A 27,439-nucleotide genomic window follows, 5' to 3' on the forward strand; every position below is an offset into this window, starting at 1 on the left:
CTGTATGCAAATTATACCTGAAACTCTATCCCAAAAAGCCAAAACAGTCTTAATCATCTCTTTTTAAGTTTATATAAATGTAAGATGTACAAAACTTGTCAAGCCTTTTTTTGTTTTGTTTTTCAAGTAGTTTTTAGTCATTCCCAGTTAGAGCTGTGGGATGGGGTTATTGGAATGGTAAATCACTTTTTGTTTATAGGTTGAACATTTTTAGCGGTTTTTCTGCTTTTTGTTTACTGCTACCTTTTCTCTTTTCTGTGCCTTTAGGGAATCACTGGATTACCAGGTTTTTCAGGTCCTCCTGGACTTCCAGTAAGTAATGGGAATAATGTGTAAATGGAATAGTAAGAAGTAATCTCATTTTAATAAAGATGGTAAAGCAGTAACACAAGAAAATGAGTACTGATACACTTGCTACATGGTGCAAATGTCACAGCAGGATCACGTGGTATATTAGAGCGTGGATTTAAAGGGTATACAAGTCAAATTGTAAAGCAGAAAAGAATGGAATAGATTGGCCTGGGATGAGATGGGATGGGTTGGAATGGAACAGAATAAAATAGAGTAGAAATAAAATAGTTACCTCTGTTTACACTTCCCTCATTCCTTTCCTTTCCCCCAGTTTAACACACAGCATATTAATGGACTCATTTCATATAGAAAATCCTTCTCTTTTATTTAAAATATCTATATTTCACTTAATAACTTTTGCTTTTATTTGGCCCATTTTGCTATGATTTTTATTTAAATTATTATCTAAACTAACTAATTAACTACTTAACTATTTAAATAACCATATAAACTTAAATAACTATCTAAATTAGTGCATCTTTTCCCTCCCCATGGGTTCCTCACTGTTTCCACCTGGTCCTGGGACCTAATCATATCCCATTTTTGAGCCTCACTCTGTTTTTTAGGGCATCCCAGGCCACCCTGGACCTTATGGACTTGCTGGTTTGCCAGGATGCAATGGTTCTAAGGTATGTGCTTCTCACACAGGAGATGGTTGGTAAGGTTTTGCTAAATGAATAAATCAGGGTGGAGTAGAAAAGGGCTAGGCTTTCTTTTAGCCAGAAACAATGATATGTGTCTTCAGGACAGAAATATGATGGTTTGCTTTCTTCTTATGCCTTTTTCTTTATTTTCTTCCAGTTTTATTGAGGTATAATTGACATACAGCACTGCATAAGGTCAAGTTATACAGCATAGTGATTTGACTTACGTATATCATGAAATAACCCATCACCTCATATTGATACAAAATTAAAGAACGCAAAAAAAAACTTTGTGCGTGATGAGAACTCTTAGGATTTACTGTCTTAACTTTCGTGTGCGACACAGAGTAGTGTTAACTCTACTTACCACGTTGTACATTACATCCTTATTTTTATCTTATAACTGGAAGCTTACAGGACCTTTTGATCACCTGCATCCAATTCCCCTTCCCCCACCCGCCTTGCTTTCTGATTGTCTTTTTTTTTAATTGACATATAGTTGATTTACAATGTTGTGTTAATTTCTGGTGTACAGCACAGTGATTCATTTATACATACATATGTGTATATTCCTTTTCATATTCTTTTCCATTATAGGCTATTGCAAGGTACTGAATATAGTTCCCTGTGCTGTACAGTAAGACCGTATTGTTACCTATTTTCTGTATAGTAGTTAGTATCGGCAAATCCTGAACTTCCAATTTATCCCTCACTGCCCTCTTCCCCACGGATAACCACAAGTTTGTTTTCTATGTCTGTGAGTCTGTCTCTGTTTTATAAATAAATGGAGAAACGACAGTCTCTCTGACAAGTGGTGTTGGGAAAGCTGGACAGCCACATAAAAATCGGTGAAGTTCAAACACTCCCTCACACCGCACACAAAAATAAACTCAAAGTGGTTTAAAAACTTAAATATAAGACAAGACACCATAACCCTCCTAGAACACAGGCAAAATATTCTCTGATATAAATTGTAGCAATGTTCTCCTAGAGCAGTCTACCCAGGCAGATAGAAATAGAAATAAAGGCAAAAATAAACAAATGGGACTAATTAAACTTATTAGCTTTTGCACAGCAAAGGAAACCATAAATAAAATGAAAAGACAACCTACAGAATGGGAGAAAATATTTGCAAATGATGTGACTGACTAAGACTTGATTTCCAGAATATACAAACAGTTCATACAACTTAGTAACAAAAAAACAAATAACCCAATCCAAAGATGGGCAGAAGACCTAAACAAGCAACTCTTCAGTGAAGACATACAAATGGCCAAAAGGCACATGAAAAAATGCTCAATATCACTAATTATCAGAGAAACACAAATCAAAACTACAACGAGGTATCACCTCACACTGGTCAGAATGGCCATCATTAAAAAGTCCACGAACAATAAATGCTGGACAGGATGTGGAGAAAAGGGAACCCTCCTACATTGTTGGTAGGAATGTGGTTTGGTGCAGCCATTATGGAAAACAGTAAGGAGATCCCTTTAAAAGCTGAAAATAGACTTAACCCTATGATCCAGCAACCCCACTCCTGGGCATATATCTGGAGGAAACTCTAATTGGAAATGACACCTGCACCCCGATGTTCATAGCAGCACTATTTACAACAGCCAAGACATGAAAACAGCCTAAATGTCCATTGATAGATAACTGAATAAAGAAGTTGTGGTATACACACACACACACACACACACACACACACACACAATGGACTATTACTCAGCCATAAAAAAGAAATAATGCCATTTGCAACAACATGATGGACCTGGAGATCATCATACTAAGTGAAGTAAGCCAGAAAGAGAAAGACAAAAACCATACACTGTCACTTATATGTGGAGTCTCGTCTTCTAGGGAAATTCTTTCATGGTCTCCCACAGAAAGATAACTGGGGGCTCAAGTGATTCTTTTCACCTGAGGTTGTGAGTGTGTATAAACCAGAAACTGAAGCTTGGAATGCAAGCTGGGTCTTCGGAAAGGAATGCCTGAGCTTTTCAATGTTCACTCTTCTCCTTTGTTTCCTGACTGCACTCTCTTTTTCCCCAGAATGGTGGCCGTGAAAGAACTAATTACTAAAGTTTCGAGGAGACAGTAATTAAAAGGGCTCTTGGCACAATTAGACTTTTATGCGCAATTTGAGAAACAGTAGAGTCTAATCCTGTTTTCAATTAAGATAATGGTGTTCTGGCTTTCAGCCTCGTGACCCAGGAGCCATAAGGAATTTGGGTTACTTTGTCTAGATTTACCACTGCAGGGTTGGAAGCGAGAAACGGGGAAAATACCTCAACAGGCTGTTCTAGAACAACTGGGAAGAATGACGAGCTTTGTTTGTCTTCCAGGGTGAACAGGGGTTTCCGGGACTTCCAGGGACACCAGGCTACCCAGGGATCCCGGTAGGTTTCCATTCCTAACTCCCCATCAGAGGCACAGTGTGTGACTACAAGTTTACTTTGGAATGACCATATACAGAAATCCATCATGACCTTGGGGAAACCTGGGGCAGAAATGAATGTATACATGCGCTCAGGTCTGCACTTTGAGACTGTTTTGCGTTTGAGACATCCAAGTGGAGATGCAGAGCAGGAAGTGGGAGCTGCTCAGAGGAGGGACCCAGATGGTGGTGACTCCAGGAGTAACAGTGAGGAGGAAAGGGCCTTGGAACTGAGGCTTAGAGAGCTTGGCATACAAGTCTAGGTCAAGGAGAATGAGCCAGAGAAGGAGGAAGGCCCCTGGTGGTAAAAGAAAACCAGGAGGAATATGTTTCTGGGAGCCCAGAAAGATGTCGTTAAATAACAAAAATTCAGCTGAGTAGATCTGACGGCCTAATTGGCTTTACTGGGTGACGCATGAATCCAGCAGCAGCCCATCTAGCAAGCCAGAGAGGCGCTCCATCGAGCCATACGTAGGAAAGGGTTTTAAAGGCAGAGAGGAAATGGGATGGGGACATTATTAGCAAAGAACGTGTTGTCTTAGGCAAGGTTGCTTTCTAAGGGGAACAGAAGGGGCCTATTGAGTAGAATATCTTACTGTTACCAAACCATCTTGGGTCCGCTTGCCCATGCGCAGTAAAGCCAATCTGCTGACACCGGGTTGTGGTGAAGGAAAGTTCAGTGTTTACTGCAGGGCACCGAGCAGAGAGTCTGGGACAGCTGGTGCTCACAAAGCCTGAACTCAACGCTTTTCAGCAAAGCGTGTTTAAAGGCAAGTTAAGGGAGGGGTGTCCCAGGGTATGTGATCAGCTCTTGCACGATTCTCTGATTAGTCGATGGTGATGTAACACGGCAGAGTTGCAGGGGTTAACATTATCAGTCCTTAGGGCTATGCGCTCATGGTCATCAAGTGGTGAATTTCTTCCTTTTGGTGGGGGCTTTAGTAAAACAGCCCAGGAATGTGCACCAAATACTGTTATCTGGGTACTTCAGAGAGGAGCTGCAGCAAAGGATATGGGGTGAGGGTGGGGGTGTCTGTCCCTGGAAGGCCCCACTGGGGTCCTGCTCCATTACATTATCAGTGCTGATCAGGAAGCTCCAGGTCACGTACCTGGGGAAGGCTGAAACTGTGGTTACGTTAGGTAGTGAGTCTAGGTAGGTTGGTTAGTGGGTCTGCTGCTGTGGGAGTCACTGACATAAGCGACTCCATTTTGGACATTTCACCTCCTTTTTAACAGGAACTTTCAGTAGAGGGGAATGGCAGCCAGCTGCCGAGTCCAGCAACAGGAGAACTAACGTTTTGTCATTGATTTCAGTAACATCACAGTCACTGCAGACTTCCTCAAGGGCTACTTCCATGCCTGACAGAGGCAGGAGGCAGATGTGGGCCTGAGGATGGAGTGGGGATGCACAGAGTGGGTGATTTGCACATGATATGAAGGAGAAATAGGCAGCATTGGTGGGGTGGGTAGGGAAGCTGAATTTAGGGAGAGACTTTGTTTAAATGAGAAAGATTTTAATGTTTAAAAGCCAGTGGGCAGTGTACAGCAGGAAGAGAAGGCAGAATAGCAAAGAGAAGGACAAAGCAAGGATGTTACGCTTTTGAATTGTCTTTAATTATTAATATGCCTCTCCTTTTCCTAGGGTGCCGATGGTTTGAAAGGAGAAAAGGTGAGTTATTTGTGGCATATTACTGTTAAAGAAATCTCTAATTGTACATATGAAAGGTACTTCTATTAAATAATAAGATACAAGTAATTACAAATCAGATTTCATAACTAATTCAGACCATAATAATCAGGACATATGTATTCCTATTGAACAACTTCTACTTCCTGTAATAAATATGTTTTAAGGAATGCAAGTTTTGTACTATTCTTTAGGAAAATAGGGTCTGCAAGAAGAGAACTGACCTTATGCTCAGGGCCCCAGATTCTAGATCAGGAATTACCATTCATTTTGATATCTTGGGAAATAGTTTATTATTCTTGTGTCTTTCTTTCCTCCACAGTATATGGTCAGTTTTAGAAAATATAAAAATGTTTTGAAGTCTTTAGAATGGAATAACCAAATAATCCTAAAGCATTTCTATAAGTATATATTCTGTTTTGCCTTTTTGGGGGGTGGGGGTGGGGAGGTTAATTAGGTTTATGTATTTGTAAGGGAGGTACTGGGGGTTGAACCCAAGACCTTGTGCATGCTAAGCATGAGCTCTCACTGAGCTATAGCCTCCCTCTTCTATTTCCTGGAAAGCACTTTTATCCTTGAGGCAAACTGACTTTGAATAACCATTTGAAGAAGTTTTGAAGATAGAACATTGATTATGTTTGATGAATTTCATTTTCAAGGGCGCTCCTGCTGAAGGAGAAGGTATAGACCTTGATGGAAAAGGTGACCCTGGCTTGCCGGGAGCTCCGGGGTTCCAGGTACGCGCTTCTGAGAAGATCCCTATTGTTCTCCATCTCTCCCTCTGCCTCTCTCTTTCCATCTCCTTTTTCTTCTTCTCTCTCTCACCCTCCTCTTCTCCCTGTGTCTCTTTCTCACTCTAAAACATTTTTTATAGACATTCACGCTTCTTCTATTTACATATTTACCTCCTCTCATTCCAAAACATTCACCTGATTGTAAGAAACTACATTAAGCTCATGTAACCAGATGATTTTAATCTCTTCTTAAATCTCCATCAATCACCCAAGCTTTCCTAAATTTAAGGAGGGGTTTTCAAGGAATGGTTAGGTTCCACTTACTCTGTATTTGTTGAAATCCAGGATAGATTTGTATCACACGTTGAATACAATTTAAAACCTTAATATTAAATAACAGTCCTAGTGTGATGGTTGCATGATAGTAAGTAACATTGTATTTAAATACATCTTTCTACGGTTGAATGGTTTGCTTTTGAATCTCTGCATCTGTAGCCTGAAGGTGATCCAGAATAAATACAAAGAAACAGCTATTTGGCGAGGGTGGGGGTAGTGGTTGGAGGGTTGGGGGTTGCTGTGTGTGCTTTGCTTTGTGATTCAAAACGATCTTTTGGTAAACCTAAGTCACAAGTACTAACTTTCAGGTTAATTAACTAGAAATGTTTTAACTTATCCTGAGCAGAGATTAGTATTTTCCTCAGCGAGTCAAAGAGCCTGAGTTAAGATTGTTGAACATCTGTATAGTGAGCCATACCAGCTGTTGAGGAGCTGCAAAACTGAAGAATGATGCAGTCGGGAGCCAATATGGGCTTTTGAGAAAAGATACAGAATATAATGGCTCCTGGATTTTTTTGCTTAGAAAACATTTAAGGGGCAAAGATGCTGAAGGCAGGGCATCCAATACAAGGAGGTAGTAGCAACCTGGGACACGGGTGTATCCCTTAAAACTGTACTGAGTGTTGGCTGTGTACTACATTGTGCTGCTGCTGAAGGTGTAACAGTAGGATGCTCAGTTACACACAAAATCCTTATCACATGCCCATTAGGTACCAGGGGCTCTTTAAGCTCTGGGGATATCACAGTGCACAACTCCCAAAACATAGTTTTAAAAAACTCTTGCCTTCACAGCTCTTCCATTCTAGAAGGGGAAAGTCTTTTAAAAATATCAATTAGGAAGTGTGATTTGTGTTAGATGGTAATAGATGCCAAGGAGAAACATAATGCAAGGTTGGGGGGCAGTAAGTGTCCTGGTTAGAAGGAGGGTTGTGGTTTTCGATTGGATGGGCAGGAGGGCCCCTTGGAAAGGAAAACATGTGAGTAAAGGTAAGAAGAGGGAGAGGAAGTACGTCATAGAGATTTCCGGGAAAGAGGATTCTAGGCAGAGAGGGAGCAGGTGGACGGCCCTACGGTGAGATCGTGCTTGGCAAGAGAGAGATACAGAGAGGAAGGCAAAATGTCTAAATGTGTTAAAACTCTTCTAAAGTAAAGCAACTGCTTTGGTCATTTTTCTGGAAATAGTCCCATCAGGATGGTCCTGGCAGCCTGTTACACATGGCAGTGCCGGTTCCACGTGGCCCTCAATGAAATTCACTGCAGCCATGAATGGGAAACGTTACGCTCTGCAGTTCTTACAATAGTTAAATACATTTAACTAATGGCCGTGGTTCTTCAGCGAGAAGTAAATTTAAACTTACTCTTATTTTTCTCTTACTTTAAAGGGTTTGCCAGGCCTTCCCGGTTTTCCCGGACCTGTTGGTCCACCTGGCCCTCCGGGATTCTTTGTGAGTATGAAGCCACCATTGGTCTAGACACCGTAACTAACAAAAGAATTGAAGCTAAAACTTTTAAATGGAGTTTTAGGCTTTGTGCATTATCTGCTGTAATTTTAACTGATGGATTGATTTTTCTAGGGCTTTCCAGGAGCTATGGGACCCCCAGGACCTAAGGTAAATTACAGTTCTTATGTGTATGATATGAATATCCTAACCATTCTAAAAGCCAAACTCAGTCTGATGCCACATGTGGGTCACTGCCAGCCCCTCTGGAACTCACAGGAATTCCCAGCAGGGAAGTGAGTGTGGCTGGCAGCTCTCCACCAATTACCTTTCTTCTGCGATTCAGTAACCATTTCTGATACAAAGAATCTTCATTCAGTTATAAGGAGCTCCTTATCAGGAAAAGGGCAAGGATTCCTAGTCCACAGGTTTCCCATTTCTGATAATCCTACAGATCTCCCAATACTTTATCCTACTGTGCTGCTTCCCCAAACCAACCTGATCCCATACTAGGAAATATAAGACAACTACTCGTGTACGTGTTAAGCAGGGTCCTGATGTCTTTTTATTTTAAAAAGGCCAATTGTTAGTATTGGGGAAGATTAAAAAAAAAGCTATTTCTTCTGTCTTCTTAGGTTCACAAACTGAGTAAACAAGATTTAAAAAAGGTTTATTTCATATACATATGGAGACCTCCCAGAAATGTAATGAAAACCCCAAAGAAGCAATCAGACCCAGAGGCTTGAATACCATTTTAACAGAGGGTGATAAATTTGTGGAAGATTGACAAGACAAAGGGAAAGTGTTTTGAGCTTCTGGGGGCAGTACATTGTGGGATGGTAAATATATGGGGGAACCTAATGGAAGATGAGGGTTATTTTGGTAAGGTTTGTTAATACAGATTTAAGTTGGTGCTGTCTCCCATGGTAAGAGTTGTCTTTTCTTCCTGGTACCGGAGAGGGGAGGGATGACATTCTCTCAAAGGGAGATTTATGCCCTGCCTGGGGGCAGGTGGGGGAGGGGAGAGAACTTTTTCTTCATTTGCTGTTTCTCAGTCGCCTTCATCTCAAAATAATTCTTCTGTCAAGCCGGTATATTTGGGGGTGGCTTATTCTGATCCCCTTCAGTAGTTTATTAAGTAAGAAAATGTTGAGCAAGGCTGAGCCCCACCAGGAAATTTGTACTAAACTCAGTATCTCAGTATGACGATCAGGTAGCCTTTGTGTATAAGCCACTTCCCAGGGTGCTGTCATGTTTATTATTTCATTGGTGTACACACACACACACATACACCCTGTGAGATGAGTAGGTGCAGATTAAGCGAATCATCAAACAGTAATGGACAAAGCTGAGGCTTAAAGTCTTCTGATTCTTTTTCGGGAGCTTTTCTCTACAATGTATGGCCTCGTGGGGGAAAATCTACAAACTCAAGAGCAAAAAAAGCAAGGAGACATTGGTTACAATGATAGACTGGCTGGCGTTAGTGAGGAGAGGCTGTTCACATTAGACTTATCTCATGTCACTAACTTACTGGTGACGCCAGGTGCTTGAATTCTATTCTTAGTTTCTCTATTAAGTTTTGAATTTCAGAATCCTGAAGTTCAGCTACACATGCCTCTTATTTTTGAGATAAGAGAACTAGGGCTTCAGGAAGTTATGTAACCAGTCAGTGGAATCAAAACTAGCCAGAAATATGTCCTCTGAGTTGCGTTCCTCCCCTTACCCCACACCGTCTCATGTCATCACTTGCCGTATTAAATAAATCCCTTAAGATTTGTGTACTTCAAGAACTCTACTTTTAAAAGAAACATATCGCCACTCTACTCAAGAAAGAGCTAAAATAATTTTTATAATACTAAGATTACAATTAAAATATTAGTGTTCAGTTACAAACATTAATAGGTTTAGACTAATTCATATTTTTTAATTATTTGATTTTATCTTTTCTTACAGGGTCTTATGGGCGATAACATGATAGGACCAAAAGGAGAACAGGTAATATCAATACTATGGTTTATTTGTCGGCAAGATATTTTAAGTTCCTTAGCAATCAAGTTACACATTTTATTCACTGAGTCACACAGAAATGAATCCATTTGCTGTGTCTCAAGTTTCATTTGCTCTGTCTTCTTACTTAAGAACAGAAGAGGAAGAGGAGATCTCGTAAGCATAATAGAAGTGACGGTATTTTGTTTTTGACTCCTGAGTATGTTTGTCTTTAGGGTGTGAAAGGATTAGCAGGACCGCCTGGACTACCAGGAACAGTTATTGTGACACTAACCGGCCCAGATAACAGAACGGTAACTCCTCAATTTTATTATTAGGGTTGTGCCTTTGCATTTCTGGGATGAGGTCCTTGTGATCCCTTACCTCTTTTATAAGCTCAGTTACCTAAGCCCAGCTTAGCCAGCCTGGGTCTCTGGATTTTATTCCTTCCCCATCTCCGAATGGGGAACCGAAAAACATGAGATGGGGAAGATCCTAGGCAAGCAACTTCAAGATCCTTGAAGGTAAAGCCTAGATCTAATGTCTCTCATCGTTTACCCCTCCCTTCTCATTGTTCCTAACATAAGAGTATTTAGTGACTAATTTTGAGTAAAGTATAGCAAAATAGGCATATGGTTCTGATCCAATTGGAGAGTAATGACCTAAAGCTATGGAAGGAGTGGTATCATAATCAAATGGGACACTTTTACCCCCAAGACAATGTGACCCCATTCCTCTCCAAGGACACTGCAACTCTGTTATTTAACATTATCATTTGCTTTTTACTCTTTCTAAGGGGTAGCTAGAAGGACTAGGGAATGGAATTAAACTGAATGCTCAGAAGAAGTGAATCTCAATATAATACACCCATCCTAGACATTACGTTGATCCTGGAATGTCTGGGAGGGGGATGGGCAGTGAGGGGGGAGCTAACAATTTCCTTGTGGATTAACTGAGAAATAAACATAAATCATCCTTCTCTTTTATACTTATGATTGTTTTTAATAACAGCATGATTGCAATATAATTCACATACCATAATTTTCACCCTTTTAAAGACTAAAACTCATGAGTTCTAGTTATAATGAATTTTTAGCAGCATTATTGAGATATAATCCAGATGCCATAAAATTCACTTAGTGTACAATTCAATGGCTTTTAGTATTTCCATAGAGTTGTACAGCTATTGCCACATGCAATTTTAGAACATTTTCATCACCCCAAAAAGAAACCCCTTACCCATCACTCTCCAAAAATAATTAATTTTTAATGGCAGAAATGATCAAAACAAAACTAACAAGAGTTAAAACAAAATATGGTGAAGTTTTATATGACCAAAGTAATAACTCTCATTGAAGATTGGGGAAAAAATTTGATCTGAGGAAAATAATTGAACTTTCCAGAGGTAATCAGCAAAAATAAAGTTAATAAAGCCTAAAACTTTATTGGCTGAAAATTGATAGGAAAAAAAAAATTTATCTTGACAAAATCAAGATCTGGAAGATTTGACCCAGGGGAAAAAATTGAGATTGAAAAAAAAGATGTCCTCAAGAGAAGGTTCACACTGGGAAAAAGATATATTTTTTTAAATTATATTTTTCAAAATATATGAAAAATATGAATAAAATGCAAAACAAACCTGATTAATGAATCAACTCCTCATTGTAACATTTACTCAGAAAATAATTGACCCCAGTGGAAATAACTTCAGTATATTAAAAATGAAAGTACAATACATTAGAAATGATAGGATTGTGCTTATAGAAAACTGATCCAACAATTCAATTAGTCTAATGTAGTTTAATCTAAAAGATACTTCCTTTTTAAAAATGTTTGTCCTCCCCCCACCAAAAAAATTTGAATTAAAATTGTTTGTGTATTGTTTCAGTGGGTTCACCGGTATAAAATTCAAAATGTGAAAAATGACAATGTGTTGTATTAAAAGGTGGTATGTAAGTAGTTTGAAAATACAGTTCACTGAACAGATGGAGACCTTTTCCAAGTACTATTGATAAAATCCGGCTTGATCTGTTTGTAATGACCTTAACTTGTTTTTGTGACAGGACCTCAAAGGGGAGAAGGGAGACCAGGGAGCTATGGGCCAGTCCGGACCCCCTGGACTCTCGGTAGGTCACTTGGAATTATGTGGTTCCTTTGAAACATACAGTAGAACCTTGGAGTGTATTTTGATGTATGATCTACCTTTAAATTTTTTTTTTTTTGGCTTTATTAGGTAAGCAAAGCATTTGCTGTGATCAATGCTTTTTTTTTTTTTTTAATTGAAGGACAGTCCATTACAATGTGTCAGTTTCTGGTGTACAGCACAGTGTCCCAGGAAATCTTAATATCAGCTAAAGCATGTCAGTATTTTACTGCAGAGGTCATAAATACTAGAATTACTTTACGGCCACTTCGAGCTGAAACCCTTGCACTGTTTTACATGCACCCAGCATCACCCATCTAGTGATTTTTATTTAGCATCTGCTTTTTAATTAATATTTGTAAGTAAGATTTTCCTCTTTGATAACCCATCATTTCAACATTTTTAGAAGAGAAAAGGTAATTAAAAAAATCAATGTAGGGGGGAAGGTATAGCTCAAGTGGTAGAGCACTTGTTTAGCATGCATGAGGTCCTGGGTTCAACCCCCAGTACCGCCTCTAAATAAATAAATAAATAAACCTAATTACCTTCCCCCCTCCCAAAAAAAAAAAAAATCAATGTAAGTCAAAAATCAATCATTCATAAAACTTGACCAAACTCTCATTAATACAGGGACCACCTGGAGAATCTTACGGGTCAGAAAAAGGTGCTCCTGGAGAACCTGGCCCACAGGTACGTTTGGAAATTCAGTGTCACGTGCAGCCTAAATTAGTCAGTCCTTAGGACTCTTTAGGAGGCAAGTATAAGATGCTTAGCTTAAACTAGCTTTGATTTTTTTTTTTAAGTTTTAAAGATTTAGGAGGTGGAACTTACTTGTTCAAGTATCTGAGAAGTTCAAGGTTAAAACAGGCTTCCAGGACCCCAGAGCCTGAAAAGATAGACAGGACTCTCTCTCCCATTTCACTTCTGCTCCTTGCTGTGTATCAGCCTCATTCTCTGCTTTGACAAATGATCTTCATCCCTGTAGAGGGTGATGGGGAGGGAGAGGAGGGCATAGAAGCAATGGGGGCCCACTCTTCTACCCAGCTCTATTTTTGAAAGATTTAAACATGTGTATTGTTTAAAAACTCTAAAAATTATACAGTGAGAAAAGTACATTTTTTTCCCTAAGGAAAAATATTCAACTAATATTGTTGCCGAATCCTGGCCTCTGTGCCTGGACACCGAACTGAAATCCAGAGACAGAGTTTTGGGTGGAGCAGAAAAGAGCAGCTTTATTTCTTTGCCAGGCAAAGGTGATCACAGAGGGCTAATGTCTCAAGACTGCGAGCCCCTATTTGGGGATGGGCAGTAGGGAGTTTCACAGATGGAGTCCAAGGAACAGCTTCTGGTAAACACCTATGAACGCACCAGGGCTGCATTCTTCCCTCCCCACCTTGGCATCAAGAAAACCTGGTGACGGGGTCTCTTGTTCCTGTGGTTATCAGACCATGTCCTCCTCCTCCTCCAATGGGCCTCGGTCTGGTGTTTGTCTTCTGCACCAGGAGTTAACGAGTCATATCTCCGGACAATTCTGTGCCTGGAACAAAGGGTGCTTAAGGGGGAGGGCGAGTGCTCTAAGGAAGAGTCAGGCTAGAATGTGCTTTAGCGTGAGGGAAGCCATGTTTTGGTTACCACTATCCGGGTACTTCAGAGAGGAACCACAGCAGAGGTTATGGGGACAGGTCTGTCCCAGGAAGACCCCATAGGGTCCTGCTTGGTTAGAATATGATTTTTAATTTTATCATGGAGGATAAATACCATAATACTTAATCCAGGATGGCGGCTGCTGGCAGCAGTCTCATTGGGTAGGAAGCTCCCAAATATGACTGCCACCAGAGTCCATGACCCCAAAGTGAGAGGCAGCTGCACCCCACCCCCGCCCCACCTCTCCAGGAGACTCTCCAAGACCAGCAGGTCCAGCATCACGCTCTTAATGCCTAATATGCACTTGGGGAATTTAGAAGGAGTTTCCGGTGGCTGCATTTCTTACTCAGCTCCTTAAGAAGTAAGCCACCTTGACAAGGATCACTGTTAAATAGAAGAGCATTAAAAGAAAAAAGCAGAAAGACTAGATAAGAGGACATCAAGCTGCATTCTAAAAGAAACAGCTTTGGGAATCAGATTTTAAATTGTGGCTATTCAGTTAGTGTGGACCATTGAGGCCTTAACTAGCTCTTCTGCAGGAACTGAGGCCCCAGCCAGGTGGAGGCTAGTAACTTCAGGCTGAGCACCGAGTCCTGGAGCCCCGCCTTCTTACCTCACCACCATCCAGTCAGAAGAAAGCCACACACCCTGTAGCCCTCGCCCCAAATTTTGCCTCTAAAAACTTTTCCCCTAACACCATCAGGGAGTTCAGGTTTTTTGAGCATTAGCTACCCCAGACTCTTTGTCTGGTGCCTTACAGTAAATACTGCACTTTCCTTCACCACGAAAACAAATAAACAAATAAATTTTTAAAAAAATCTAAAAAGGTAATCCAAAAGCCCTGTCTGTTTGAACACTGCAAAAAACCTTTAATACATATATCTAGATATAGGCACCCCTGGAGTTCAGGGAGTTGCCAACATTTCAAATAAATAGACTGTGAACACCTCCCTCCTTCTGGGTTTTCCTGTTCCCTTCTCTGCTCAGTACTTCCTTGATTTTCCTTCCAAGCTTAGATGGGCAGTGCTAACTCTAGTCTTAACACTTAGTCTTAATTTCCTCTCTTCCTTCCATTGACCTGTCCTAATTTCCTACTCTGACCAGCTTCTGCCTTCCCTGGCGAGAGACGGTCATCACATCATCTGTGATTAATGGTTTTTACTTCTAATAACTGGGTGAGAAACCTCTATCAGGCTTTCTTGACTAAGGTCAAGAGATGATCATATTGTTTAGGTTTTCCATGCTTATTAAAATTATCTTTATTTTTTATAGTATGTGGAGGAAAGGGAATCATGTACCCTGTTGGTGGGAATGTAAACTGGTGCAGCCACTGTGGGAAACAGTATGGAGATTTCTCAAAAAACTAAAAATAGAACTACCATATAACCCAGCAGTTCCACTCTTGGGCATATATATCTGAAAAAAACAAAAACACTAATTCGAAAAGATACATGCACCCCAATGTTTATAGCAGCATTATTTATGATTGCCAAGGTATGGAAGCAACCTAAGTGTCCATCAACAGATGAATGACAAAGACGATGTGGTATATGATGAATACCATGGAATACCACTCAGCCTTAAAAAGGAGTGAAATTTTGCCATTTGCAGCAATATGGATGGACTTGGAGGGCATTATGCTAAGTGAAATTAGTCAGAGAAAGGCAAATACTGTATGATATCACTTCCTAAGGAATCTAACAAATACAACAAACTAGTGAATATAATATAAAAGAAGCAGACTCACAGACACAGAGAACAAAATAGTGGTTACCAGTGGGGAGAGGGGGGGAGAGAGGGGTAAGGTAGGGGCAGGAGAAAAAGAAGGGGTTATATGAAATTACATGTGTGAAACACCATAGAATTTAAAGAATCTTTCATTCAATTAAAAAAAAATTTAATAAAAATTTATCCATATTTGTTAAATTACATGCTTTTGTTTTGTTTTTGTTTTAGGGAAAGCCTGGAAAAGAAGGTGCCCCCGGGTTCCCTGGCGCTGAGGTGAAGACTTTCCTACTAGACAAAGAGGGGTTTTTGAGAATCGCTAAGCATTCTTAAGCTTTAAAAAGTCCATAGATTTAAAAAATTACATTTGAGAATCATAGCGTTACGACTTCATAGTGGGGAGAGATCATCTGAGTGCTTTTTTTTTTTTTTCCAAAAAGGAGTTTAAAGCATCCTGCTTCCTACAGAAGAAATCGATTACTGGTGTGTCTTCTGACCCGTTCCCTGTGCTCTTCTCTTTAGGGAGCCAAAGGCAACAGGGGCCTCCCTGGGTTAGCGGGTGAGGATGGCATTAAGGTAATTCCCTTTCTAGCATTTATCTTTAACCTTTTTTTTTTCTGATTGGTTGGCTTTTACCCACCTATCATCCCTGCCTCCCCCTGTCCTGAAACTAGATACAAGGAGCTGCAGTCAGAGGTCACTAAAATACCTTAGCATGTTTGTTAAGAAGAAGCGAGAGAGGCGGCAACTTGATTTAAACACTTGAAGGGCGGTCCTGTGGGAGACGGGATAAACCTGTCTGTGTCAGAAGCTGTCTGACTTGGGACCAGTGAGATTTCAGCTCCCCACGAGGAAGGAGTTGGAAAAGGCCTACAATTGTAGGAAGTTTCTGGTCCTCGGAGGTCAAGGGTCAGGTACTCGGAGGTTAAGGGTAGGCTGGACCCTCTGAGTCTCAACCCAGGTCCTGAAGTACTGAAAGGTCGTCACCAGTTAATCGTGACCTGTATCCCCCATCATTTGTTTCTGACAGCACATTACAGACACTTACAAATAACTGTCCTATGTAGGTATATGGGCAGATTCAAGTTTTTTTTCCTATAGTAATACCGCTTCCAGTAGAATTCTGAAATGCCCTCTTGAGTAGGTGAGAAAGGAGGCTGATTACAGCTGGGACACTAGGAATTGCCTACAGCTCACAGCCTGGTTTTCGTGTGTCTCTCGTCTGGGTGAGAACAATGGAGTGTGCAGTGATGTGAACATCCTTTGAAGGGAGTGTCATGGAAGAAACCTGGGAAACCACTAGAACATCAGTCACTTCCTCCTGACCTTGTAGATAGGATTCCTGACTCAGATCTGGCCCCCCAGGAAGATAATCAAAAGTCAATATCCCTTTCATGTTAACTTGGTTTGCACATCACATAGAAACAACATCACCTTCAGCATGGATTTATTTAACTGTCCATTTTGCCTTTTAAGTGTACTTAATATGTAAATACTTTTGATTAATGGACTCATAATTTGTCACTGCCTTTCTACATAGGGTTGGAAAGGAGACATGGGCCCTCCAGGATTTCGTGGTCCAGTAAGTGTAAAGATAATATTAATGTCATGTTTGATCAAGTCTTTCAAAGAATCAAGGAAATTTTCAATCAGTGTCTCCTGTTAATTGCTATGATACTTACCTTTTAATCAAACCTAGATTAAAAAAAAACAGCTATTGTCGTTATTTGTCCATTTGACAGTGGACCATTATTTTTATTGGGTCCTATTGGGTCTCTAGAATGTGCTGGGAATGCCCATCCTGGGCTACAGAGAAGAAAACCTTTGTCTGATGAGACCTGGCCCGAGATGGTCCTATGCCCTTGAGTAGAGCAGAGGGCTGTGGTGAAGGATGGCTGGGGGCACCAGGATGGCCGGGGATTTGGAGGACCAGCTCCCTGCCTTCTCTAGCTGACCCCCATTATGACAGCCCTGCACTTTGAGCAGCAGAAGTTCAACCATGTGTTTAATGCAGGGCCAGCCAAAACCAATGACTCCAGCCCAAACCCCATCGCTGCAGGCAATCTCCCCTCCCCAGTGTGGACGTGGATTTGATGTCTGTCAGCTCCTGACTGCGGGGGTGGGGGTGGGGCATGTTCTAGGTAGTGACTCTGTAGCTTAAGGAGATGAGTGAAAAGAACCCAGGCTCTGAGTTCTGGTAGCTTCCTCTCCTGCTGCAAAAGACAACACATTACAGACATTTTACATTCCATTCAGTGTGCTGAGCAGAGCTGCCATTTATGATTGTGCAGGTGGGACCGAAAGGTCCATGGTGGCAAAGGAGTCATTGGGGAAGTGTGTGTGTGTCCTATTACACATGCAGTTCTCAAACCTTTCAGGGTTAGTAATTTAACTCAGTAGCTGGAGGAGGGTCCCAGAAATCGGCATCCTTACACTACAAGAAAATGATTCAGATGCAAGCAGTCTTAATTAGGGTTGCTGGGAAGATGGAAGAGGCTATTTTGTGCAAGTACTTAGCCAACACTTGGCAGGTGCACACATGTCCTTGTGGATTTTATGATGGATATTGTTATGTTGTTATTATTATTATGAATCCTTTTTTGTGCTTTTATACATGTTGCTTTTTTATTGACATACAGTTGGTTTACAACATGTTATTTTCTGGTGTACAGCATAGTGTTTTAGTTATACATAAATATATATTCCTTTTCATGTTCTTTTTCATTATAGGCTATTACAAGGTATTAAATATAGTTCCCTGTGCTATACAGTAGGACCATGTTGTTTATCTATTTTATATATAGAAGTTAGTATCTGTAAATCCCGAACTCCCAATTTATCCCTCCCCACCCCCTTTCCTTCGTGGTTACCATAAGTTTGTTTTCTATGTCTATGAGTCTGTTTCTGTTTTATGAATAAGTTCATTTGTGTCTTTTTTTTTATTCCACATGTAAGTGATATTACATGATATTTTTCTCTTTCTGGCTTACTTCACTTAGTATGACACTCTCCAAGTCCATCCATGTGGCTGCAAATGGCAGCATTTTATTCTTTTTTACGGCTGAGTAGTATTCCATTGTATAAATATACCACAAATTCTTTATCCAGTCATCTGCCGGTGGACATTTAGGTTGCTTCCATTATACATGTTGCTTAACCACAAAACTCTTGTTACCTCATATTTAAACAAATTAGTGAAGTAACTGGCCCCATGCAGCATGTAAAAAAATAAAGTTAAAAAAAAAACTTTGATATTTTCCTCTTCTTTCCATCAAGATAAATGTACTGAATTATAAATGAGATTTGTTTTCCAGTTGCTCTTTAGAGAAATTCTTAGCATTCCTAGCTTACTGTGTGTTTTCTTTGCTTTATTCCACATAACTTTGTAGCTTCAGCTAACTTCAGAGGAAGTTCTGTGTATGGATGGATAAGGAGACCAGCCATAGTTCCACTGATCATGTCAGAAATAGTAGTCTTCAGTCCCTGATGGGGTCCTGAAATTTAAAGAAATAATCAATAAAGCATTTTCTGATGTGTAGGTCCTAACATACTTTGAAATAATTTAAGTCCACAGGACAAGCATTTTTTTTTAAGTGAAATAAAGTAGAATAAAAATACCAGAGTTGATCATATGGTGTAGTAAGTTACTATTTTGTGAAACTTTGATTTCTACATAAACATTTAAAAATACATATATATATATATTTTAAATGTCAGTATGTGATTTGGGCCACATCATAAAATGGATTTCAAATTGAAAGCCTATGAAATGAATGATATCATGACACAAGAGCAATTTTTATTTTTAAATTTATCCATCCTAGAAACCTAACTACCCTATCCTTCTAACACATAAACCTGTGAATTCAGACAAACAAGGAAAGTATCATTTTAAGCTAGAAAGGAAGAAATGGAAGTAATTGCATTTGGTGAATTGTCCATAAAAGGCCACCTTTCCTCTATTCATTGCTCTTTCCTTTAAGACAGAATATTATGAGGCATACCAGGAGAAGGGAGAAGAAGGGATTCCAGGCCCACCAGGGCCCAAGGGAGCTCATGGCCCACAGGGTGAGAAAAAAATTTCTTCCTAAAGCTTGCTGATCATTCCATGTCTTTCTTTCAAGGCAAAATGTGTAGTATGTGTTTATTGACCTAGAATTTACAAAAGAGGAGAGATCTCCTAATTTTTATAGGTGGTAGTATTTTTTGATGTCTCCTAATTTTCATATTTTGTAAGAAAATTCCATAGGTGATATACCATAGAAGGTAATTAAGTTATCTCTCTGCAGGAAAGCATAAAGTTCAAGTCCAGTAAGAAGACACTAACACAGTGGGAGGGCAGGAGGAGGGAGTATGTGAAACCAGCAACCTCAGTGGGATTATGAAAGAGAAAATGGAGACCAAAAAGCTCTAATTTGAGCAAATCCACACAAATAGTGACAGGGGAGACTGAGGCCCTGGTTTCCTAACTTCTGACACCATAAATTAAAGTCACATTTACTTATATTCTATCCTTTTTGATAAATTGAAAAGATCCAGGCCAATAGCTCTTATCTCTCACTATGCATTAAAACCCCCGGAACTTCTAAATAAGAACCATGCCAAGGTCCCAACCCTCTGATTCTGATTTAACTGTCTGGAGGAGGGCCCTGAGTACTGGCAGATTGTAAAAGCTCCCCAGATTAATTCTGATGGCAGCAGGATTGAGAACCACTGATCCAGGCAAATTATTGATATACACAAGATTTCAAAGGTGAATTTTACTTAAAACGGTAAACATTCCCAATGTATTTAAACAAATGGACAGAAAAGTATGGCATAGATTTTTTTAAATTGGATAATGCTCATTATAAATCACTTGAATGTGTCAAAGAATTAGAACCCTACGCAGTGTTACAGCTGGAAGCAATCTGAGATGGAACCGGGCCAAACTTCAGATCCTTGATAGTTCTAGCTATTTGATTTCCTGGCATCTGAATCATCCCAGCAAAATGCCAGACACAGAGCAGCCTCTTCATTAGTGTCTGCCGAATTATTTGAAGATGATAAAGTAGCATGATTTATTTTTTTTTCTTAACTGAAGTACAGTTAATTTACAATATTAGTTTCAGATTTACAGCATAGTAATTCAATATTTTTATAGCTTGTACTCCATTTAAAGTTATTACAAAGTAATGGCTGTATTTCCCTGTGCTGTACAATATATCCTTGTTGCTTATTTATTTTATACATAGTAATTTGTATCTCTTAATCCTTTACCCGTATCTCTCCCCTACCCCCTCTTTTTAGTGTTGGACATCTAAGCATAGTTTCTTCTTTGCAGTTTGTCTAAATGAGTGAAGTTTTATAATATTTTACTTGTGTGAGAGTGGAGGAAAAGTATGACAAATTAATTATTAATTATTATTATATTGTCATTTAAGATTTCAATAATGGGGGAAGGGATATTTATATTTTTGTAACAATTAATTACTGTTATGTATTCACAGGTCCCAGTGGTCCTCCCGGAGCTCCTGGAAGTCCTGGTACGTACCCGTTTCTGATACCAATAGAAATGCCATTAAAAGGAAAATACACTGCTGTCTAGTAAGTTTATATTACTTATGTGAGACAAATGTTTCAGTAATTGATATAAAATTGTTTCCAACTTCTTAATTGTTAACTTTGTGACCCACAGGGAAAAGGGGGGTAGAAACTGACACAAGGTGACAGAAATGCTCTTTTTTACTTCTCGATAGTTTTAACTAAGTGTGAGATAGTAACTTCAGTGTATGAGCAGAAGGCTTGGAACTTGGAAGAGGCACAGAAATGGGAAAACAATAATTTTATGGCAATGGGGTTGGTTAAAATGATAATTTTCATAATATATTACAAGATGCATGAGAATACATAGATCACAGTTTTATGTAAAGCTTTAAGTTTTGTATTATTTATGGTACATAGACAATTCTGTTAAGGGTAAAAATATCCATGGTATTAGAGTGGTTGCCTCTTGAGAGAGGAAGAAGAGTAAATTCAAAAATAGTTAATCAAGGATTAAGCATAGTGGCCTTAATTATAACTGACATACTGTAACGCGTCGTTTTGTAAAGGAAACAAAACTAAGAACAAAATAGCGAAGCTTTGGTAAGCCCTGCCATTGATTATCTCTATCTTACGCTGTATATTTAAACTAGTTCATAATTTGAAAATGAATTAAAATTAAGCAGATTGTAGAACTATATGTATATTATAATCCCATTGTGAAAGTAAAGATAAATGAATAAATATTATGTGTACTTGCATATACATGGAAAAACACATGCCAAGCTGTTAACAGTGGCTCTCTCGTAAAGTTGGAATGGTGTAAAAAGACATTTTAGAGGTCTGGCCAACGATTAAAAAGATTTCCTTCCCAGTAATGAATAGGCTCATTTAAAACTCCAGTGAGTAAAAATTAACAAAGCTCTAAAACAGATGTCAATCAGAAGGATTATTTGCCTTCAGATGAAAATCCTTTTGCTCAATAATCAGAAACAATCAGATATTTCCCCCACTGGTTTCTCCGCCCTTTGGTGGTGAGGTGTCTCTTAAGGCAGAGATCTTAACTGTCAGGCAGAGATCGGAGACCTTACCCTTTCTAACATCCTCATCATGGTAGGAGGGAGATGAAGAGGGTCTTGTACCACCTGTCACAGCTTCTCTCCCCGGTGATGCCTGCCTTCCCCAGCACACCCACTGATACAGCTAAGACAGTTGGCGGGAATAAAGTCCAATTACAGTTTTCTCCTTCTCATTTGAGACACTGAAAGATAGGCATTTAGATTAGTCTCTAATTTAAAAAAAAAAATTACAAGCTAGCATATAGTGAAGAATTTCTCATGAAGTCCTTTTAAATCAAAAGACTGCAGTGTATCCCAACCTCTGTTTCAGTCCCTCGTAATAAACTACGTAAATTACCCTGCGGGAATGGAATGTTCTGAGCTCTGCTGTCTTGTGATAGTTTAGCAAGGCCACAGGCGAGAGAAGGAAGGTAACTCATTTTTGTTCTACGTACTTTACATACTTTTCAATTGTACAACTTTTATACGAATGCATCACTTTTTTTGCAGTTGAAAAACAGACATATATTAATCAGGAAAAAAATTTTTAAATACAAGAAATGGTTCTTTTCTCCAAGGGTCATCAAGGCCTGGCCTCCAAGGAGCCCCTGGAGCACCAGGTGTGAAAGGAAGTAAAGGGGAGAGAGGCCCTCCGGGAAGGAGTGTGGCCGGGCCTCCGGGGGCCCCAGGCTGCCCCGGCTCGCCAGGCCTTCCAGGGCCACCGGGACCTCCAGGACCACCAGGTAAAGATGCTTGATGGGGCCCCTCTTGTGTCTGTTGCCCAACGACGGAGGTGTGCCAATCAGGACCAAGGACCCTCATGTGCAGCTTGGCCATAGTGTAGACCTTCGGAGTTCTGTGTCCACTGATGTTTTGTTTTATTAGCTCTCTGTGAAAGCAGCTTTGGTGGAATGGCTACTCTGCAAGCACAGCACATCGTCAGCCTGCGTTGCTATAGAGGGCAGAGCGGGAGGCGGGGACAAGGGCAGTGAAGCAGGAAGGAAGGGACGGGTATCAAGGTTGGCCTTCTGCCAAGTGTAACTGCTCGTCCAGTCTCTGGGGACTGTCTTCCAAGAACTGTATAACTTTGTCTCAGGATTATCTGTCCCAGCGGACAAAGAGGCAAGAAACCCTCCACCAGCGCCTATTTCTCAGGGGTTAAAGGTGTGCCCCACAGGATGTAAGTAGCAACCCCCACCACACACATGCACACACACACACCTCTAGGCTGTGTTTGCATGGCTCCCAGGCATCACATGCGTTGGCATTAACAGGAAAGCTCCAGGGCAAGAGGCTACAGGTGTGTAGTGTGGCCCAAGGCACGATGCTGCCAGATAAATGGACCAGAAACCACAGAGCTGCAACCCAGAGGACTGGAAGCGGTACCTGGAGGTTCTGATGAAGTTATCCTTTTCTCTCCATCCCCCGACGGAACCACTTAGCAGTCTGTGTTGGCTGATAGGCACATAGAACCTCATGAACCAACAGATCACTCATTGTATTTTAAAATACCTTTCCTGGCCGGTGCCTGGGAGGTCTGGTGTTTTATACCCAGCCCTCCTAATAGCCTGGAGAATCCTGTATGTATCAGAGATCTTCTTAAGAAAGGAAGAAACATTACTTATAAACAATATGATTATAACAGAAGCTCAAAAAGAATAATCTGGAAAACTCTTAATATAAATAAAATAATTTAGTTGTGTCTGATTATATGAGCTATATTAAAAAGTAAATAAATAAAAGCTTTCTTTTAGGTTAACAGCAATTTAAGAAGTGATCTCATTAATAGAAGACATAGTGTCTAGGAACAAATCCTGTCAAGCGATGGAGTGGATCTATGTGGAAAACAGAGCAAAATAAAACTCAACTAAAATGCTTCTCCATGTGTCAGGGATCTTTAATGATTTCTAGTCCTCCAAGTCTTTCCAGATGTAGGTTTTGTGTCCTGATTTTATCAATGACAAGCCTGATGTGCACAGCTCACATAGCTCAGGAATGTTAAAGTCAGGATCTGGACCTCGGGCACCTGCAGTAGTACTGCCCCCTTCCTGAAGACACCTGCTCCCACTGCCCCCAGAAGACTGTTCTTGTGTCTCACCTTTCGTCTCTAAGCAACACCAACCTGACCTTCCTGTTGAAGCCTCAAGGTCAAGTCCAGCAGAAAGTTTTCACTGAGTCCACGCACCCCCTGTAACACTCAAGTTTATCCTGATCATCAAATTTCCCACATTGCCTTGTATTTGTCAGTTTCCCCTAAGGACTCAAAGCTCTTTGAGGTCAGGAACTGTGTCTTGGTTACTGTTTGAAGCCCAGTATATGGGGGGGCTGGGGCTGAATGTTGTAGGTACTCAAGTATTTGTTGAATTAAAAATGAGTATGAAAATGTATTAAGTATCTACAAATATATAAATGTAAAAGTATACACGATTCTACATTAAGTATAAAACTGCCATCAGATTTTTCTGTTTTTTTTTTTAATTCAGTTTGTTTTATTGAGGTGTAATTGACATACAACATTATATTAGTTTTGGGTGTACAGCATAATGATTCAATATTTGTGTATACTGTAAAATGGTCACCACAGTAAGTCTAGTTAAAGTCTGTCACCATACGCAGTTATAATTTTTTTTCTTGTGGCGAGAACTTCTAAGATCTACTCTCTTAGTAACTTTCAAATATGCAGTACAGTATTATTAACTTAGTTACCATGCTTTACATTTCATCCCCATGACTTATTTGTTTTATAACTGGAAATAGATTTTGCTATTTAGAGATAGCTCTCATCTGTTCATCTTAAAGACCCAGAATACAAAATGGGCATTCTTTTCACAATGGAGCAGACACAATATAACACACATAGATTCCATCTAAATTAAATGTATCCACTGTTACCTGTTGCTCTGAAATTTGGGGCAGCTATAGGTACTGTCTTTAAATATTCAGTCTCATCAACATTGCCTTCAACCTATGTTTGAAAAGGTAAGGCCAAAAATTAGATTATAGAACATAATCAGCTATTCACTGTAACATTATAGTACTAGATGAATGTAGAAGACTAGGAACAGCTTTCTTGAAAAACTGCTTCAAGAATGACAAACTTAATTGATGTGAACAGTGATGAGGAGAAAACACATGATACCCAAGTCCGAATCCATTTTTGTGCTCAGTATGTATCAAGCATCTACAATCTGTCAGGAAAATACAATGTATCCGAGATACACAGAAGAATGAAATTTGCCCCTTTGCCTAAGGATGCTAAAGGGATAGTCTTGGAATCACTGAAAACAACTGAATAAGATAATATGGGTTGATCACGTGCCAATAAACACCATATAATGAGCTTTCAAATAACTACTGCACCAGTATTAAAAAAAAAAATCGTGTGTAATGTGAAAGGAGAAGCTGGTCAGTCTTTTCAGTTTCAGATAACCTCCACAAGACTCAGCTTCCGAACAGAGACTGAGGGCGTGGGGTATAGCTCGTGCCTAGCGTGCACAAGGTCCTGGGTTCAATCCCCAGGACCTCCATTAAATAAATAAATAAATAAATAAATAAATAAATAAATAAATAAATAAATAAGCCTAATTACCTCCCCCCCCAAAACAAAAACAAAAAACAAAGATGAAGATGGGGGAAATGCATACAAAATAAAAGACATATTACTAAAACACTTGCTAATTGGAAAAAAAAAATTAACCAGATTTGGTGTTGTCTCTTTGTAGGTGGCATCGTTTTTCGCAGAGGTCCACCTGGAGGTGGTGGACTTCCAGGCCAGATAGGGCCTCCAGGAATCCCAGGAGTGGATGGGCCAAAAGGTTGGTTCAATCAATGATGTCCTGTTAGAACAAGCCATTTTCATCATCATCATCACTGATTTTATTTTCCCCTGAGACAGCAGTGACCCCCCCCCCCCCGCAAACAGCAGACGGCTTCTTTTCCAAAAGGCTTACCTGAAAGTATTCATTCATCTAGAAGTCAACCATTTATTTAGCCCCTGGGCAATAAATCATTGGATGTTCCTAGAGTGTGAGTTTTATCCCATACTCCAAAGAGAGAAACACTGACATAGTGGATGGTTTTTACTAGGTCTTGGGGTTTCCTCTCTCAGGATGACAGGAAGCTCAAATAGACAACATAAGCAAACACAATAGATGAGTGACTTTTTTTATTAATACATACAATATCCTAGATGATTTTCACTACATGAAAAAAATTTTAGGTGGAATAAATGGTCATGTGTTTGGAAAATACCAGTCCTTTTTGAGGCGTCAGTGAGTGTCTGTGTTTCATACAAGTTGTGCTCTCATTGCAGGGGAACCAGGCCTCTTGTGCACACAGTGTCCTTATGTCCCAGGGCCTCCGGGTCCCCCAGGATTGCCAGGGTTGGATGGCGTAAAAGGAATCCCAGGTACAGACCATTTGCACAGAAGAGTTTTCGCAAATACAAAAAGGGTCGACTCACTGGGCAGAAAAAAAAGAAGGGCATCTGATTGCTCGATGTCAGGATGTGGTTCACATGAACTTGGAGGGAGATTTTCAAAATCATACTCTGTGAACGCAAGGTAAACCAAAAATCCCATAAAAACTGGCGCTTCCCCCTATTCCATTTTAGTTCCTGAATTCTAGCAAACCACTGTGTTATCCAGGAACTGTAAACTCGGATTCCTACGGGGCATCAGCGAGTAACTTGGAGGAGTAAAGCAGCCATGCCAAACATGCACCACATTTTTCTTCCACAAAGAAATGAGCTCTCTCCCATTCTTTTGTTTTTTTTCAAGAGACAAACCCTTTCTCAGTTCATTTTTTCATGTCTCCCCTTTAGAGTCCATCATGGGCCTATAAACTGTTTCAGAATCTTCTTAACCCTATAAGTGCTATAACTAAGTCCACCAATGGTCTCCATGCTGGGGACAACAGGGGGTGGTGAGGACTGCAGTAAACCAGAGGGGCTGCCAGGCACTCAGCTCCAGCCTGCTGTTCCTTCACAGCATTTTAGGTCCTGTATTAATAAATCTTCCAATTTTTCATGAGAATAATAAAATTGGGATTTTTATCTAAAATCTCATGTTTTTAAAAAATATTATCCATATACTAGAAACTAATACAACATTATAAATCAACTATATTTCAATTTTTTTAATGGGAAAAAATAGCTTTTAAAAAAGTGAATTAAGAATGGGAGTTTGGACTTGGAAAAGCAAAAACAAAAAAACAAACAAACAAAAAACACTGGATGAAGGCTTGTCTGAGGTCTCAAGTATATTGTAAATGAGACGGTGCTAAATAAACCTTGAAATTTGAAAAAAAAAATAATCATCATCATCAATTTTTGAAGAGAAAAACATTTCATAGCCCCATATTCTTAGGCCCAAATAAAACATATGGCGTATCATTTGTCGACCTAGGTACCAGCCCAGGACTCTCCACCCCAACACTTGCTCCAGGCTGTCGCTGCCTCTACGGTCCTACCTCCCCCTTCCCCGGTCACAGATCTGGCCATGGACATACTCTTGAAGTAGAAAAAGTCTTCATTTTATTATCTGGGTTCCTTTGCCTTTGGGGCCACCTCTCACATGGTGTCACACACAGTCTAGATTCTGCCATTGGCACCTTGGTCTACAGACACCCACTATCATCAAATTATTTCTCTTAGCCCATGAGAGCTCGAGTTAAGAGCTCTTGGTCAGTGCGCTAGGCACTCTTCTAGTGTCAGTGTGCCTCTGTCCCTT

General features: G+C 40.0%; 1 protein-coding gene across 3 annotated transcripts in view; it reads left to right on the top strand.

Annotated features, from left to right (window-relative positions):
* COL4A3 (collagen type IV alpha 3 chain) overlaps positions 1-27,439 on the top strand; it is a 133,683-nt gene that overhangs the window by 66,351 nt on the left and 39,893 nt on the right. For all 3 annotated transcript variants that reach the window (XM_074364411.1, XM_074364412.1, XM_045511972.2), the window contains exons 5-23: positions 268-312; positions 918-980; positions 3,344-3,397; positions 5,078-5,104; positions 5,782-5,859; positions 7,575-7,637; positions 7,767-7,802; positions 9,585-9,626; positions 9,854-9,931; positions 11,681-11,743; positions 12,391-12,450; positions 15,361-15,405; positions 15,652-15,705; positions 16,670-16,711; positions 19,113-19,197; positions 20,619-20,654; positions 22,289-22,453; positions 25,433-25,525; positions 26,023-26,118. In XM_074364411.1, coding sequence (XP_074220512.1) covers positions 268-312; positions 918-980; positions 3,344-3,397; positions 5,078-5,104; positions 5,782-5,859; positions 7,575-7,637; positions 7,767-7,802; positions 9,585-9,626; positions 9,854-9,931; positions 11,681-11,743; positions 12,391-12,450; positions 15,361-15,405; positions 15,652-15,705; positions 16,670-16,711; positions 19,113-19,197; positions 20,619-20,654; positions 22,289-22,453; positions 25,433-25,525; positions 26,023-26,118 — 1,225 coding nt within the window. The remainder of the gene's footprint in view (positions 1-267; positions 313-917; positions 981-3,343; positions 3,398-5,077; positions 5,105-5,781; positions 5,860-7,574; positions 7,638-7,766; positions 7,803-9,584; positions 9,627-9,853; positions 9,932-11,680; positions 11,744-12,390; positions 12,451-15,360; positions 15,406-15,651; positions 15,706-16,669; positions 16,712-19,112; positions 19,198-20,618; positions 20,655-22,288; positions 22,454-25,432; positions 25,526-26,022; positions 26,119-27,439) is intronic.

Source organism: Camelus bactrianus, chromosome 5, assembly GCF_048773025.1.
Source record: "Camelus bactrianus isolate YW-2024 breed Bactrian camel chromosome 5, ASM4877302v1, whole genome shotgun sequence".
NCBI lineage: Eukaryota > Metazoa > Chordata > Mammalia > Artiodactyla > Camelidae > Camelus > Camelus bactrianus.